The sequence below is a fragment of the Oncorhynchus nerka genome, linkage group LG20, assembly GCF_034236695.1.
Source record: "Oncorhynchus nerka isolate Pitt River linkage group LG20, Oner_Uvic_2.0, whole genome shotgun sequence".
Lineage (NCBI taxonomy): Eukaryota > Metazoa > Chordata > Actinopteri > Salmoniformes > Salmonidae > Oncorhynchus > Oncorhynchus nerka.
In genome coordinates, this window is record NC_088415.1 from 34,921,220 (window position 1) to 34,939,811 (window position 18,592).

General features: G+C 46.5%; 1 protein-coding gene across 1 annotated transcript in view; it reads left to right on the forward strand.

Annotated features, from left to right (window-relative positions):
- Positions 1-18,592, forward strand: part of LOC115102345 (calmodulin-binding transcription activator 1-like) — a 129,520-nt gene that overhangs the window by 79,384 nt on the left and 31,544 nt on the right. The window contains 4 exon segments of the mRNA XM_065006054.1: positions 1,926-2,066; positions 6,141-8,440; positions 16,991-17,117; positions 17,439-17,573. Of these exon segments, the coding sequence (XP_064862126.1) occupies positions 1,926-2,066; positions 6,141-8,440; positions 16,991-17,117; positions 17,439-17,573 (2,703 nt within the window).

An 18,592-nucleotide genomic window follows, 5' to 3' on the forward strand; every position in this document is an offset into this window, starting at 1 on the left:
ATGCATGCATCCTGATGATGTCACAGGAATGAGCTGGTGGGACTAGTGATGCAGGAGAGCCTTTAGCGACCTATGACAAACCCTGGCAGAGTGGCACGGGGCATCAGTGCCATAGTGAGGCAGCTGCAGACAGGAGTTGGGATACATGGTGTATGTCAGCGGTAGCGTTGCTCTGTCACTCCGAGGCCTGTCAAAGCTCTGAGTTAGCACCCTACTGTCGCTCTGCTCTGGCTTTGTCACGAAGGGGGACCCGCGTCAGGACACCAACAACTTATAACTTTACGTCTCTGATGTGTTACTGAAGCCAAACCGTTATGAAGTCAGACAAGTCATTTTAATATGTATCTAATTCACAGAGAAACAGTTGAACAACAGATATGAGTGTCTGACTACATCAGTTATCTTTTTGTGAAGCTGTGCCTTCATTACTGTCTTGCTTACTTCATGCATTGTCTTTGAGACTCATGTAGCCAGAGTAATCTGTCATTGTTGGTCTGATGTGTTGTGGCAGGGATGCTTCTGTATTTCCCTGGCCCCGGCCCGCTGTAGTGTTCAGTAATGTAGTGTTCAGTAATGTAGTGTTCAGTGGAGCAGAGGGCTGCATTGCCGCCTGCTGAATCTGACTGTCTACACGACTACTGCTCTGCTGACATCTACTGGTGATCGCCTGGTAATCAGCTAGTGATCCGCCAGCGTTGAAGTGAAAGCACCCTGATTAGCTTTCTCTCTGCCTCTGTCTCTGTCTGGCAGCGACACTCTTATTTCACCCTGTCTCTTTCTCTTTACTTCTCACATGCAGAGGCTCTCTCTCTCTCTCTCTCTCTCTCTCTCTCGCTCTCTATCTCTCTCTCTTTCCCTCTCTATCTTTCTCTCCTCTTTATCTCTCTCTCTCTCTCTCTCTCTCTCGCTCTCTCTCTCTCTCTCGCTCTCTCTCTCGCTGTCTCTCGCTCTCTCTCTCTCTCTCTCTCTCTCTCTCTCGCTCTCTCTCGCTCTCTCTCTCTCTCGCTCTCTCTCTCGCTGTCTCTCACTCTCTCTCTCTCTCTCTCGCTCTCTCTCGCTCTCTCTCTCTCTCTCTCTCTCTCTCTCGCTCTCTCACTCTCTCGCTCTCTCTCTCTCTCGTGCGCTGTCTCTCGCTAACACACACAGACATTTACTCTCTCCCTTTCTTCTGCCTATTTAACTGAGGGAGGTAGTGAGACGTGGGAACCCATATCAGAGCTGCCTTGATTTCTGTTAGATGTTTTAAATATGCTCCACTTCGGAAACATGGCCATATTTGTTGTTTTCCGGTTGAGAGCATGGCGCTGCAGCAATAGCAGCAATGATGTGTAATAGTGTGGGCCTGCTGCCTGTGTTAGCAGCATCACTATCAGCCTGATGAGAAGTGGAGCCTGGCTGCTAAGCCAGAGACAGAAAAGCAGTGAAAGGTATTAGGCGGTGGCAGCCAGCTGTGACCGGAGCAGGCCAGCCAGGCAGGAATGCACTTATGCAGGCGAATGGCTCTCTTCTCCTTCATCTAGCAGCTAGACTGTGTTCCTCTCCAGTGGTTTTCCACATCACAGCCCCGGAGTTACAGGCAGCCAGAGGCAAATACAATGACTCAAGGCAGGGAGCCAACATGCCTGTTGTGTGTTAACGGGCCTGTGTGTGGTTGGCTACTTTCATCAAGTAGTTCACAGCACAGTAGGTAGGTTGGGCGGTGTGGGGGGGAAGAGAGGAGACGTGAGAGATGTGCAGCTGTCCAAATAGAGCTTCATGCAAACAGTGCTGTCTAAACTATCCAGACGCAGACTATTAGGAGGGGGTTTAGGGTGTAGAGATGTGGGTGGGTCACAGGGTTATAGGGGTGCAGCCTGCAGTAGTGTGGGTGGGGGTGGTCTGTTGGTCTGGACTGGCTGACATCTCTGTCTCCTCTCTCCCGGCAGTTCATGGCATCAAGTGGACTTGCAGCAACGGGAACAGCAGCTCTGGCTTCTCAGTGGAGCAGCTGGTGCAGCAGATTCTGGACAGCCACCAAACCAAGCCAACTCCCCGGACCCACAACTGCCTCTGCACAGGCACCCTGGGTAAGGGGGAGGGGCTAGAGGTAGAGAGGGGAGGGGTAGAGAGGGGAGGGGCTAGAGGTAGAGAGGGGGAGGGGCTAGAGGTAGAGAGGGAGCAGGGGATAGAGGTAGAGAGGGAGCAGGAGATAGAGGTAGAGAGGGGGAGGGGATAGAGGTAGAGAGGGGGAGGGGATAGAGGTAGAGAGGGGGAGGGGATAGAGGTAGAGAGGGGGAGGGGATAGAAGTAGAGAGGGGGAGGGGATAGAGGTAGAGAGGGGAGGGGATAGAGGTAGAGAGGGGAGGGATAGAGGTAGAGAGGGGGAGGGGATAGAGGTAGAGAGGGGAGGGGATAGGGGGGAGAGAGAAAGGGGAGAAGGTGTAGTCCTAGCACTGACTGTTGATAACTACTTGGCTGAGGGAAAATGTTCTTGCTATGATTGTGATGTGTTGCTGTCTCACCTCGCTATCTTACGAGGAATGCACCAATGTAAGTCGCTCTGGATAAGAGCGTCTGGTAAATTACTCAAATGCCAAAGAGTTGGGAGAAGGAGAAGAGGTAGAGGTCCTACATTAGTGTATGTGGAAAGTGTCAGGGTCATGGCTCTCTTGTGTTTTATTGACACCATTTCAAACGGTCTCAAAAGTCACACCAATCAATTAAACAATCGATTACAATGACTTGGATAAGGATGTTGTTATCAGGTGATTTGTTTCGGTATGAAAGCACAGACAGTGTTCTTATTAATGTCAGCATTCTGCTGAGCTGCTCCAACAAGTCATTCACAGCCTTCCCTCAGAGGTAGTTTGTGAATTAGATTGCCACTAGCAATGGTCACTGAAATTGTTAAAAGGGTTTAAAAAAATGTTTTACTGGCATGAACAAATAATGAATGGCGTTCAGGGATTTTCGTGTGAATTCAGGTGTTCAATTTATTGTACTTTTTTTTTTTGCACTCATATATTCATGTCCTTATTGTGTCAGCTATTTCAAAAAATATTTTGTGTTAAAAGAAAGAAAATGATAGGTGCCTCATTTGCATAAATACACAAAACACCTGCTCTGTCTACCCTACCTGCAGTCACCTGCTCTGTCCACCCTACCTGCACTCACCTGCTCTGTTTACCCTACCTGCACTCACCTGCTCTGTCTACCCTACCTGCACTCACCTGCTCTGTCTATCCTACCTGCACTCACCTGCTCTGTCTATCCTACCTGCACTCACCTGCTCTGTCTATCCTACCTGCACTCACCTGCTCTGTCTATCCTACCTGCAGTCACCTGCTCTGTCTATCCTACCTGCAGTCACCTGCTCTGTCTATCCTACCTGCACTCACCTGCTCTGTCTATCCTACCTGCACTCACCTGCTCTGCTCTGTCTATCCTACCTGCAGTCACCTGCTCTGTCTACCCTACCTGCAGTCACCTGCTCTGTCTACCCTACCTGCAGTCACCTGCTCTGTCTACCCTACCTGCACTCACCTGCTCTGTCTACCCTACCTGCACTCACCTGCTCTGTCTACCCTACCTGCACTCACCTGCTCTGTCTAGACTACCTGCACTCACCTGCTCTGTCTAGACTACCTGCACTCACCTGCTCTGTCTAGACTACCTGCACTCACCTGCTCTGTCTACCCTACCTGCACTCACCTGCTCTGTCTACCCTACCTGCACTCACCTGCTCTGTCTAGACTACCTCATGAATTACTGTTGTAGTCACATTCTGTTGCATAATTCAACAAGTGTGTCAATAGCAGGATACATTAAAAATCAACATGCTTGGCTCTAGATTACCCCTATTTATACATACTTTACATTGTTTGGGGCTCCCGAGTGGCACAGTGGTCTAAGGCACTGCATCTCAGTGCTAGAGGCGTCACTACAGACCCTGGTTCGATTCCCGGCTGTATCACAACCAGCTGTGATTGGGAGTCCCATAGGGTGGCGCACAATTGTCCCAGCATCGTCCGGGTTTGGCTGGTGTAAGCAGTCATTGTAAATAAGAATTTGTTCTTAAGTAACTTGCCTAGTTAAATAAAATAAAATAAAATTGTATCTGTCACATACACATGGTTAGCAGATGTTAATGCGAGTGTAGCGAAATGCTTGTGCTTCTAGTTCCGACAATGCAGTAATAACCAACGAGTAATCTAACTAACAATTCCAAAACTACTACCTTATACACACAAGTGTAAAGGGATAAAGAATATGTACATAAAGATATATGAATGAGTGATGGTACAGAGCGGCATAGGCAAGATGCAGTAGATGGTATCGAGACAATCAAACATAATATCACTATAATCCGAGTGTTCATTTTCAAAAGTTGCTTTCATTTCAGCGCATCTGCACTGAACAAAATCATAAACGCAACATGATACAATTTCAGTTCATATAAGGAAGGAAATCAGTCAATTTAAATGTATCCATTAGCCTCTGGATTTCACATGACTGGGAATACAGATCTGCATCTGTTGGTCACCGATACCTTAAGGTAGGGGTCAGAAAACCAGTCAGTATTTAGTGTGATCACCATTTGCCTCATGCAGCGAGACACACCTCCTTCACATAGAGTTGATCAGGCCGTTTGTTGATTGTGGCCTGTGGAATGTTGTCCCATTCCTCTTCAATGGCTGTGTGAAGTTGCTGGATGTTGGCAGGAACTGGAACACGCTGTCGTACACGTCGATCCAGAGCTTCCCAGATGGGTGACATGTCTGGTGAGTATACAGGCCATGGAAGAACTGGGATATTTTCAGCTTCCAGGAATTATCTGCAGATAGATGCTTGTGACATGGGGCTGTTTATTATCATGCTGAAACATGAGGTGATGGCGGCGTATGAATGGCACCACAATGGACCTCAGGATCCCGTCACAGTATCTCTGGTCATTCGAATTGCCTTCGATAAATTACAATTGTGTTCATTGTCCGTAGCTTATGCCTGCCCATACCATAACCCCACCCCCACCATGGGGCACTCTGTTCACAACGTTGACATCAGCAAACTGCTCGCCCACACCACGCCATCTGCCCGGTACAGTTGAAACCCGGGATTCATCCGTGAAGAGCACACTTCTCCAGCCTGCCATTGGCTATCGAAGGTGAGCATTTGTCCACTGAAGTCGGTTACGACGCCAAACTACAGTCAGGTCAAGACCCTGGTGAGGACAACGAGCACACAGATGAGCTTCCCTGAGATGGTTTCTGACAGTTTGTGCACAATTCTTCGGTTGTGCAAACCCAGTTTCATCAGCTGTCCAGGTGGCTGAGATCAGAAGCTGGATGTGGAGGTCCTGGGCTGGTGTGGTTACACCTGGTCTGCGGTTGGACGTACGATGTTAGAGGCAGCTTATGGTAGACATTCCTGCAGTCAGCATGCCAACTGCACGCTCCCTCAAAATATGTGTTGTGTGACAAAACTGCACATTTTAGAGTGTCCTTTTTTTGTGCACCTTTATAATGATCATGCTGTTTAACCAGCTTCTTGAAGTGCCACACCTGTCAGGTGGATGGATTCTCTTGGCAAAGGAGAAATGCTCATTAACAAGGAATTAAACAAATTTGTGAACAAAATTTGAAAGAAATAAGCTATTTGTGAGTATAGTAAATTTCTGGGATATTTTATTTCAGTTCATGAAACATGGGACCAACATTTTACATGTTGCGTTTATATTTTTTAGTTAATTGTAATTTGTAAATATTTAAACTGTATTAAATTCAAACTTTTTTCAAATCCACCAAAAATGAACACCCATTAAAATAAAGTTATCTTTCTTCTCTTTCTTGTGACGTGTCGAGACGGTTCATTAAATCTCACTAATATTCTTGTAGCCAGTGTATTCCATTGAACCCATTTCAGCCAGTACCGGGGTGTGTTTGACAGGTGATTACAGACATTTCCACAGTCGTAACGTTGACGGGGGGACACAGGCATGAGTATGAAAGAGTCCCAGGAGTCAAATGAAAGTAATCAATACAGCGAGATTTAAGTGACAAGTGGAGAATCACTGTACTATTCTGCATTCTTTGTAAATGACTGATGACTTCTCCTGTACCTAGAGCTATCTCTCAGTAACCTCTCCTATGTCCCTCTAACAGGCGCAGGGAGCAGTGTGCACCACAAGTGCAACAGCGCCAAACACCGCATCATCTCCCCCAAGGTGGACCCCCGTGGAGGCTACAGCAGCGGTCACTCTGAGGTCCAGAACAACGACGTGTCCGAGGGCAAGACCGAGCACAGCAGCCATGGAGGTGGGGGGAAAAGTTACGGAGGGGGAGGGGGCAGCGCCAGGGAGAAACGCAACGGCAAGATTCCCAAGCCCGTTCTCCTGCACCAGAACAGCACGGAGGTGTCCTCTACCAACCAGGTGGAGGTCCCTGATACCACCCAGAACTCCCCCGTGTCCATCAGCAGCGGGCTGAACAGCGACCCAGACATGGCTGACAGTCCCGTGGTGACGGGCATGGGCCACGTGGCTTCCGTCATGTCCAGCCTGTCCCAGAGTGTATTCATGTCCGAGGTGACCGGGGACCCCGGCTACAGCATGTCCCCCAATGGGGGCCCCAACGCCCACCTCATGGGCCCCGACGCAGCCTCCCAGGGACTGGTGTTGTCCGGTGTGGTGGCAGACAACCACAAGTTTGCCTTCCCCAGCGGAGGGGCTGTGGAGGGTCCCGGGGGGGCAGGGGGAGCAGATGGGCTGTCCATGCTGTCTGCAGCCGGTGTGTCTGAGGAGCTGGTCCTGTCCAGCAGCCTGGATGCCGGAGGCATGAAGATACCTGAGACCACCATGAACTTTGACCCTGACTGCTTCCTCAACAACCCCAAGCAGGGCCAGACCTACGGGGGCAGCAGGCTGAAGGGGGGCGGCAGCTCCTCCTCTTCCTCCTCTTCCTCCAATGGCACCAACGGCAGTATGCAGCGCTCTCCATCCATGTCAGACTCTGGATACAGCTTCAACTCTGCTCTGGTGAAGAACATCAAGACGGAGGACATGTCCTTCGAGCAGCAGCTGGCCACAGAGCAGGGCTATCAGGTGGGGGCGGTGGTGAGCTGTGGAGGAGGTGGAGCTGGTTCCTCTGGGACTGGTTCAGCGCAGGGCTCCCTCGGCCTGACCCCGGCTGGCTCTCTGCTGCCCTCTGGAGGAGGCCTGAGCCCCAGCACCACCCTGGAGCAGATGGACTTCAGCGCCATCGATGCCAAGCAGGAATACTCCTCCGGGGCTGGGTCAGTGGGCTATGGCCAGGCTATGAACAGCCCCCACCTCTCCCACCAGAGCCACTCGCCCAGCTTCTTCCTCCAGGACACCCAGCAGTCCGGCCAGGCCCAGCAGGGCAGGTCCTCCATGGGCCAGAAGACTCATCTGATGGAGCACAACTCCCACGACTCCACAGCCTACATGGGCCTGCAGGTGGTCAAGACGGACTCCCCTGGCATTAACGGCCACCTCCACCACCACCACCAGAGCCACCATAGGGCCAACTGCAACGGTGGCTCCCCCACCGAGGGGCCAGGGCAGGGGCCTGGGTCTCTCCAACTTCTGCAGTACCAGGGGGGCTTCCCTGGGCTGGGGCCAGAGCATGAGGAGGTGGTGGGTCTGGAGCAGCCAGGCAGCGTGGGCTCAGGCCAGGCAGGGGGAACAGAGAATGGAGAGGGCCTACTGAAGCCTGGGGATCACCTCCAGGCCTGTGGAGGAGGCAACCCAGAGGGAGGAGGGACAGAGCACTACCTGCAGCAGGCCAATGGTGGAGGAGGTCAGGGAGGCGGAGGAGGAGGGGAAGGAGTGACCATGCATAACGGAAATGGCATCAACAACGACGGCAGCAACCGCTCACAGCAGCAGCTGCAGCCCCTCCTCCAGGGGGCTGGGATGGTCCAGGGCCTCTACAACACCGTGGGGCCCCACCAGGGCCTGGGCGGATCGGGCTCTAACGGGGGAGCAGGAGGGGGAGGCATGGAGATCAGCCTGGACCACTTCGACATCTCCTTTGGAAACCAGTTCTCTGACCTCATCAATGACTTCATCTCTGTGGACGGTAGTGGAACCAACATGGCTGCCGGGGGAGCTCTTTACAACCACCAGCTGGTGGCCAACCACGGCTCAGACGGTCAGGCCACGCCTAGTGGAGCTCCCCAGCAGGGCCAGGAGGACGGAGGGGTAGGAGGAGCCCGGGGGGCAGGATACAGCCCCTCAGAGCTCTGTCTCCAGCCCTGTTGCAGCCCTCAGTCTCTGGGTGCCGGGGCTGGGGGTGCAGGGACGGAGTCAGGCTCTCTGGCATACATGGACGTGGCGGAGGTGGTGTCTGCAGCCGTGGCCCATGGGGCTCTGGGGATGTTGCAGGCCACAGGGAGACTCTTCATGGTCACTGACTACTCGCCCGAGTGGTCCTACCCTGAGGTGAGCCTCCACCACGCTAGCAGTGCATGTACTCCTTATTTCCACAAAGCATTACACTCCAGTTGAGTGACCAAATGTAGTTAGAACATAGTTTTGTAGTTGTGATTGGGTAAACGGATACAGAGAGGCATTTTCTCAAGTTTCACTTTGGTCAGACAGAAATAATGGATCTCCTTCAACCAACCTGAACTGCCAAAATATAGGAAACACTTTAGTAAACGAGGGATACAACGTATATTGAAAGCAGGTGCTTCCACACAGGTGTGCTTCCTGAGCAATTTCTAACCAACGAATTAACATCCCATCATGCTTAGTGTCATGTATAGAAATGGTGGGCTGGAGGCCTCCAGAGTGGTGCCACTGTATAAAGCACTGCATTGCAGTGCTTGAGGCATCACTACAGAACCGGGTTCAATCCCAGGCTGTGTCACACCTGGCCATGACCGGGAAACCCATGAGGCGGTGCACAATTGGCCCAGCGTCGTCTGGGTTAGGGGCAGGTTTGGCTGGCCGGGATTTCCTTGTTCCATCGCGCTCTAGCGACTCCATGTGGTGGGCCGGGTGCCTGCAAGCTGACCTCGAGTCGCCAGCTGGACGTGTTTCCTCCGACACATTGGTGCGGCTGGCTTCTGGGTTAAACGAGCAGTGTGGCTTGACAGGTCGCGTTTCAGAGGACACTTGGCTCTCGGCCTTCGCCTCTCCCGAGTCCGTATGGGAGTTGCAGCAATGGGACAAGACTGTAACTACCAATTGGGGAGAAACAGGTTGTAAAAAGTTCAGAAACAAACGCTTGGTAGGCCCAGTTGCTCAATATTCTGGCTACCATTGCTATGCACTCATGGGATGACAATACCCTCATCCACAGGTCACTGAATGGTTTGATGGGCATGAAAACGATGTAAACCATATGCCATGGTTGTCTCAGTCACCAGATCTCAACCCAATTGACCACTTACGGGATTCTGGAGCGGGGCCACCATCAACAAAACACCAAATAATGGAATTTCTGGTGGAAGAAGGGTGTTGCATCCCTCCAACAGAGTTCCAGAATGGATGCCAAGGCGCTTTGAAGCTGATCTGGCTCGTGGTCCAACGCCCGATTTAGACTCTTTATGTTGTTGTTTCCTTTGTTTTGGCAGTTACCTGTACATATCAACGTAGTTTGAATGAACTGTAATATCACTGTTCAACCACCGGATGGCAGCTCAATAAAGTACAAAACAGAGAGTAAAGGAGTCTGTGTAATGCCAGTAACACTGTTCAACCACAGGATGGCAGCTCAATGAATTACAAAGCAGAGAGTAGATTCTGTGTAATGCCAGTAACACTGTCCAACCACAGGATGGCAGCTCAATAATGTACAAAACAGAGAGTAGAGTCTGTGTAATGCCAGTAACACTGTTCAACCACAGGATGGCAGCTCAATGAATTACAAAGCAGAGAGTAGATTCTGTGTAATGCCAGTAACACTGTTCAACCACAGGATGGCAGCTCAATAATGTACAAAACAGAGAGTAGATTCTGTGTAATGCCAGTAACACTGTTCAACCACAGGATGGCAGCTCAATAATGTACAAAACAGAGAGTAGAGTCTGTGTAATGCCAGTAACACTGTTCAACCACAGGATGGCAGCTCAATAATGTACAAAACAGAGAGTAGATTCTGTGTAATGCCAGTAACACTGTTCAACCACAGGATGGCAGCTCAATGAATTACAAAGCAGAGAGTAAAGTCTGTAATGCCAGTAACACTGTCCAACCACAGGATGGCAGCTCAATAATGTACAAAACAGAGAGTAGAGTCTGTGTAATGCCAGTAACACTGTCCAACCACAGGATGGCAGCTCAATAATGTACAAAACAGAGAGTAGAGTCTGTGTAATGCCAGTAACACTGTCCAACCACAGGATGGCAGCTCAATAATGTACAAAAAGAGAGTAGATTCTGTGTAATGCCAGTAACACTGTTCAACCACAGGATGGCAGCTCAATAATGTACAAAACAGAGAGTAGAGTCTGTGTAATGCCAGTAACACTGTTCAACCACAGGATGGCAGCTCAATAATGTACAAAACAGAGAGTAGAGTCTGTGTAATGCCAGTAACACTGTTCAACCACAGGATGGCAGCTCAATAATGTACAAAACAGAGAGTAAAGGAGTCTGTGTAATGCCAGTAACACTGTCCAACCACAGGATGGCAGCTCAATAATGTACAAAACAGAGAGTAGATTCTGTGTAATGCCAGTAACACTGTTCAACCACAGGATGGCAGCTCAATAATGTACAAAACAGAGAGTAGATTCTGTGTAATGCCAGTAACACTGTTCAACCACAGGATGGCAGCTCAATAATGTACAAAACAGAGAGTAGATTCTGTGTAATGCCAGTAACACTGTTCAACCACAGGATGGCAGCTCAATAATGTACAAAACAGAGAGTAGATTCTGTGTAATGCCAGTAACACTGTTCAACCACAGGATGGCAGCTCAATAATGTACAAAACAGAGAGTAGATTCTGTGTAATGCCAGTAACACTGTTCAACCACAGGATGGCAGCTCAATAATGTACAAAACAGAGAGTAGATTCTGTGTAATGCCAGTAACACTGTTCAACCACAGGATGGCAGCTCAATAATGTACAAAACAGAGAGTAGAGTCTGTGTAATGCCAGTAACACTGTTCAACCACAGGATGGCAGCTCAATAATGTACAAAACAGAGAGTAAAGGAGTCTGTGTAATGCCAGTAACACTGTTCAACCACAGGATGGCAGCTCAATAATGTACAAAACAGAGAGTAGAGTCTGTGTAATGCCAGTAACACTGTTCAACCACAGGATGGCAGCTCAATAATGTACAAAACAGAGAGTAGATTCTGTGTAATGCCAGTAACACTGTTCAACCACAGGATGGCAGATCAATAATGTACAAAACAGAGAGTAGATTCTGTGTAATGCCAGTAACACTGTTCAACCACAGGATGGCAGCTCAATAATGTACAAAACAGAGAGTAGATTCTGTGTAATGCCAGTAACACTGTTCAACCACAGGATGGCAGATCAATAATGTACAAAACAGAGAGTAGATTCTGTGTAATGCCAGTAACACTGTTCAACCACAGGATGGCAGCTCAATAATGTACAAAACAGAGAGTAGAGTCTGTGTAATGCCAGTAACACTGTTCAACCACAGGATGGCAGCTCAATAATGTACAAAACAGAGAGTAGAGTCTGTGTAATGCCAGTAACACTGTTCAACCACAGGATGGCAGCTCAATAATGTACAAAACAGAGAGTAGATTCTGTGTAATGCCAGTAACACTGTTCAACCACAGGATGGCAGCTCAATGAATTACAAAGCAGAGAGTAAAGTCTGTAATGCCAGTAACACTGTCCAACCACAGGATGGCAGCTCAATAATGTACAAAACAGAGAGTAGAGTCTGTGTAATGCCAGTAACACTGTCCAACCACAGGATGGCAGCTCAATAATGTACAAAACAGAGAGTAGAGTCTGTGTAATGCCAGTAACACTGTCCAACCACAGGATGGCAGCTCAATAATGTACAAAACAGAGAGTAGATTCTGTGTAATGCCAGTAACACTGTTCAACCACAGGATGGCAGCTCAATAATGTACAAAACAGAGAGTAGAGTCTGTGTAATGCCAGTAACACTGTTCAACCACAGGATGGCAGCTCAATAATGTACAAAACAGAGAGTAGAGTCTGTGTAATGCCAGTAACACTGTTCAACCACAGGATGGCAGCTCAATAATGTACAAAACAGAGAGTAAAGGAGTCTGTGTAATGCCAGTAACACTGTCCAACCACAGGATGGCAGCTCAATAATGTACAAAACAGAGAGTAGATTCTGTGTAATGCCAGTAACACTGTTCAACCACAGGATGGCAGCTCAATAATGTACAAAACAGAGAGTAGATTCTGTGTAATGTCAGTAACACTGTTCAACCACAGGATGGCAGCTCAATAATGTACAAAACAGAGAGTAGATTCTGTGTAATGCCAGTAACACTGTTCAACCACAGGATGGCAGCTCAATAATGTACAAAACAGAGAGTAGATTCTGTGTAATGCCAGTAACACTGTTCAACCACAGGATGGCAGCTCAATAATGTACAAAACAGAGAGTAGATTCTGTGTAATGCCAGTAACACTGTTCAACCACAGGATGGCAGCTCAATAATGTACAAAACAGAGAGTAGATTCTGTGTAATGCCAGTAACACTGTTCAACCACAGGATGGCAGCTCAATAATGTACAAAACAGAGAGTAGAGTCTGTGTAATGCCAGTAACACTGTTCAACCACAGGATGGCAGCTCAATAATGTACAAAACAGAGAGTAAAGGAGTCTGTGTAATGCCAGTAACACTGTTCAACCACAGGATGGCAGCTCAATAATGTACAAAACAGAGAGTAGAGTCTGTGTAATGCCAGTAACACTGTTCAACCACAGGATGGCAGCTCAATAATGTACAAAACAGAGAGTAGATTCTGTGTAATGCCAGTAACACTGTTCAACCACAGGATGGCAGATCAATAATGTACAAAACAGAGAGTAGATTCTGTGTAATGCCAGTAACACTGTTCAACCACAGGATGGCAGCTCAATAATGTACAAAACAGAGAGTAGATTCTGTGTAATGCCAGTAACACTGTTCAACCACAGGATGGCAGATCAATAATGTACAAAACAGAGAGTAGATTCTGTGTAATGCCAGTAACACTGTTCAACCACAGGATGGCAGCTCAATAATGTACAAAACAGAGAGTAGAGTCTGTGTAATGCCAGTAACACTGTTCAACCACAGGATGGCAGATCAATAATGTACAAAACAGAGAGTAGATTCTGTGTAATGCCAGTAACACTGTTCAACCACAGGATGGCAGCTCAATAATGTACAAAACAGAGAGTAGAGTCTGTGTAATGCCAGTAACACTGTTCAACCACAGGATGGCAGATCAATAATGTACAAAACAGAGAGTAGATTCTGTGTAATGCCAGTAACACTGTTCAACCACAGGATGGCAGCTCAAGAATGTACAAAACAGAGAGTAGATTCTGTGTAATGCCAGTAACACTGTTCAACCACAGGATGGCAGCTCAAGAATGTACAAAACAGAGAGTAGATTCTGTGTAATGCCAGTAACACTGTTCAACCACAGGATGGCAGATCAATAATGTACAAAACAGAGAGTAGATTCTGTGTAATGCCAGTAACACTGTTCAACCACAGGATGGCAGCTCAATAATGTACAAAACAGAGAGTAGATTCTGTGTAATGCCAGTAACACTGTTCAACCACAGGATGGCAGCTCAATAATGTACAAAACAGAGAGTAGATTCTGTGTAATGCCAGTAACACTGTTCAACCACAGGATGGCAGCTCAATAATGTACAAAACAGAGAGTAAAGGAGTCTGTGTAATGCCAGTAACACTGTTCAACCACAGGATGGCAGCTCAATAATGTACTCTCCCCTATGTATTTATTTGGACAGTGAAGTTAGAACTTTAAATGTGGCTCTATACTCCAGCATTTTGGATTTGACATCAAGTGTTTTATGTGAGGCGACAGTACAGAATGTCACCTTTCATTTGAGGGTATGTTCACACATATCTGTTTCACCGGTTAGAAAGGAAAGCACTTTATGCTTTTTTTTGTATCAAGTCCCCCTATTTGAAGGTGTCATAAGTATTTGGACAAATTAACTTACAGTGTATTACATTTACAGTCAAAAGGTAAGTATTTGGTCCCATATTCCTAGCACGCAATGATTACATCAAGCTTGTGACTACACACTTGTTGGATGCATTTGCAGTTTTGTTTTGGTTGTGTTTCTGATTATGTTGTGGGATAAATCCATTTTGAATTCAGTCACTTTTTGACAGCACCCCTTTTGATTTGAACGAAACCTTCGATACATATTTGCCCGTCGTAGAAATGCCCAGAAAGGGACTTTTTGGACCTGAATGTCAGAACATTCAGGAGATAAAGGGGCTCATAGTTTACCTATTCTGCATACCCCAGCATACCATGAGACATCCACGTCTTCATCACTGGGAAATAGAAATAGTTGATATTATTTAAAAGCTTACAAACAGGGTGGTCAAACTATTTGATCATTTCTGGAGGAAAAAAATATACATATAAAAATGTTCCTTTTATTTACCTTCAATGTCAATTAATAACGCCTACTTACACTCCAATTTGTTTCATATTCGCATATTTTGTCATTTAGACCCTATTTGATATCATCTATCATGTGTTGTTGAGACACAGCATGCTCTTCAATACAAGGTGGGTGTCATATTTTGACTGATAAATGTATTAAAAAGTGGAATCAAATTTCAATTTCAACTTTCAAGTAGTACTACAAAGATGGTTGGAGGTCCACACAACAGAGAATGTTGACTTGAAAGGGAATACCTGTTGTTTTAAATTATACTGTCCTCCATTGGAATCATATTGAAATCATAGAAATATAGATAGTAGAATAGACATGACTATTTAGGTTAACGTTCGACGGTGGGTGGACCGGTGGTCCTCTTTGTGGTAGTAATTAGAAGTAAAAAGTTAAATGTCAATGCTGTACCATCTAAATTGCAGTGGTCTGAAGGGATAGGTCCATTCTATGAACGCTATTTCTATTAATGAAACGACACCCACCCTGCATTCAGGAGCATGTTGTGTCTCAACTGATGGCGGGCACAACACAAACACCTCAGATTATGTCAATTAGCGTCTAAGCTACTACATGTGCAAATATTTAAAGGTTAAAGTTTTTTCATTAAAAAAAATATATATATATCATCAAATAGTTTGACCACCCTGTTTGTAAGCTTTTAAATAATATCAACCGTTTCTATTTCCCAGTGATGAAGACGTGGATGTCTCATGGTATGCTGGGGTATGCAGAATAGGTCAACTATGAGCCCCTTTATCTCCTGAATGTTCTGACATTCAGGTCCAAAAAGTCCCTTTCTGGGCATTTCTTCCATGGGCAAACATGTATTTTTAAAATATTTTTTATATATATATATATTTTTAAACTTGGCAAGTCAGTTAAGAACAAATTCTTATTTGCAATGACAGCCTACCGGGGAACAGTGGGTTAACTGCCTTGTTCAGGGGCAGAACAACAGATTTTTACCTTGTCAGCTCGGGGATTCGATCCAGCAACCATTTGGTTACTGGCCCAACACTAGGCTAACTGCCACCCCATGGAAATATAAATGAATGGTAAATAATGTATTGTGTCATTTTGGAGACTCTTTTATTGTAAATAAGAATACAATATCTTTCTGAACACTTTTACATTAATGTGGATGCTGCCATGATTACCGATAATCATGAATGAATCGTGAATAATGATGAGATCCAAAAATATCATACCCCCAAGACATGCTAACCTCTCTCCATTACAATAACAGGGGAGGTTAGCATACCTCCAAGACATGCTAACCTCTCTCCATTACAATAACAGGGGAGGTTAGCATACCTCCAAGACATGCTAACCTCTCTCCATTACAATAACAGGGGAGGTTAGCATACCCCCAAGACATGCTAACCTCTCTCCATTACAATAACAGGGGAGGTTAGCATACCTCCAAGACATGCTAACCTCTCTCCATTACAATAACAGGGGAGGTTAGCTTACCCCCAAGACATGCTAACCTCTCTCCATTACAATAACAGGGGAGGTTAGCATACCTCCAAGACATGCTAACCTCTCTCCATTACAATAACAGGGGAGGTTAACATATCCCCAAGACATGGGGGTATTTTTGGGGGCTATGATATTTATGCCTCTGTATTTATGTATTTATTTATGACTCAAACTGCAAATGTATCCAACAAGTTTGCAGAGTCACAAGCTTGACGTAGTCATTCTGTGCTATAGGAATATGGGACCAAATACTAAAACATTTGACTAAATTGAATACACCAGAAGTGAAGTTGTCCAAATACTTATGACACCTTCAAATCGGGGGGACTAGATAGCCTAACGTGCTTTCACTTCTACACGGTACAACAGATATGTATGAAAATACCCTCAAATAAAAAGTGACAATCTGTACTGTCACCTTTTTATAAAACATTTAAAACCCAAAATACTGGAGTATAGAGCCAAATTAAAAGTTTTAGCTTCACTGTCCAAGTAAATGAGTAAGGGAGGGGAGTTTACTGTATGTACAGAGAACTTCGGTTTAACGCCAATGACACGGTTCATCCACAAGATGGCAACCACTTTGGTCAGACAGAAAAATGGCTGTAATATCACTGTCCAACCACAGGACGACAACGCAGTAAATATAGCAGAGACAATAAACGGTTGTGTAATGCCACTCTTCCACCGCTAGGTGGCAGCAGTTTGAGAATACGTCCCTGTGTTCACGTTATTCCTTCTATTCTCCATAAGATGGCAGCATGACATTAAATCATGGCCAAATTCACACTTGCTCCCTAATACCCAGTATAGGTCCAGATGATCCAGTTTCCCGCGCTGTGAGTCTGTGTGCTATCTGTTTCAGGGAGGAGTGAAGGTGCTCATCACTGGTCCATGGCAGGAGGCCAGCTCTAACTACAGCTGTCTGTTTGATCAGATATCTGTCCCTGCCTCTCTCATCCAGCCTGGGGTGCTGCGCTGCTACTGCCCAGGTAAGACAGGTCTCAGTGGCCTGGCCTTTGCACACCCTCTGGTCCTTCCACCAGGGTTGAACTGGAAACACCGTGTACTGTACCTACCAGGGATATCAGTCGTTATCTTTTAGACTTAGATCAGCATAGATTACACGAAGGTCTTTACTCGTGTCTCTGTTCCTCAGTTGAGATTGTGTCCCTGGCCACTGAGAAGTTTCAAGAAGAAGAATATAATGTTCCTATGAGGTCTACAGGTGGTTAGAGTCAGGAGCGTTGGAGTTGTAGCAGTTATCAGTGAAGCGTCTGACTCGGACTCCCTCTGTCTGTCTCTGTCCACAGCTCATGACACCGGGCTGGTGACACTGCAGGTGACTGCCAGTAACCAGATCATCTCTAACTCAGTGGTGTTTGAGTACAAAGCCCGCGCTCTGCCCTCACTGCCCTCCTCACAACACGACTGGCTCTCACTGGACGGTAAGATATCTCGGTCTATCTTCCTCTCTCTTTTTGCCTCACTATGTCTTTCTGTGTCTCTTTGTCTCTCTCTGAATCCCCCTCTCTCTCACTCTCTGCTTCCCACTCTCTCTTTCTCTCTCTCCCTGCTTCCCCCTCTTTCTCTACTTCCCCTCTCTCTTTCTCTCTCTCTCTTGCTCTCCCTCTCCCTGTCCTTCTGCCCTGGGCACCAGTGAAGTGCTATCTGCTGGCTCATCCTAAATGACTCTCTGCTGTGCTGTTGTGTTGCTGCTCTGAGTGTCACAAATCACAACTACCTGTCAATTTACATTAGAGTCTGTTCTAGAGGCATGTGGCTGTGTGGTGGCGTGTCCATGGTCCATGATGGACAGTAATTACTTGAAGATTGAGTTGGATTTCAGTACATTGGAGAGCACTAGTCCTTTTCCTGTTGTCCTGTATCTGTGAGAGGATCCTGTAGTGTTAATAATGTGGTCTGATAGACATTTGGGAATCAATATCTGCAGTGAATCAACTTCATTATGGGTTTTCAGGACCATGGAGAACACTAGTCATCAGTCATCAGGTGTGATAGCAGCAGTGAGTCAACTCCATTGGGATCTTGGGATCAGGTTTTATTTCAGGACCATGGAGAACACTAGTCTTGTTCTGTGTCTTCAATGTTTTCTGGTGTTAGGATCAATAGTTGGGTCAAATGAGTAACTTTTGGGTAGTGTAAAGATTTTATTTCACCTAGTTTTAACATTCTGCCATACAGAGCACATGTTCAACATAATACAAAACACATTTTCCCATCTCAAGAGGTTAATACCAAAATGACTACACTGAGAGACTATTAAGTGCCACATAAAGTCACAGGATTGACCGTAACAGGGTTAACGATTCAACCAGCCATAAATCCACTGTCAGGGGAAATGGAAGCTTGTTGTGTGCAACAGGGAGGGGCAATTGAATGCAAGCTTCATTACAATTACAAATGAATTGTAATTGCTTAAGAAATTCTAGCCTGTCTATCTATG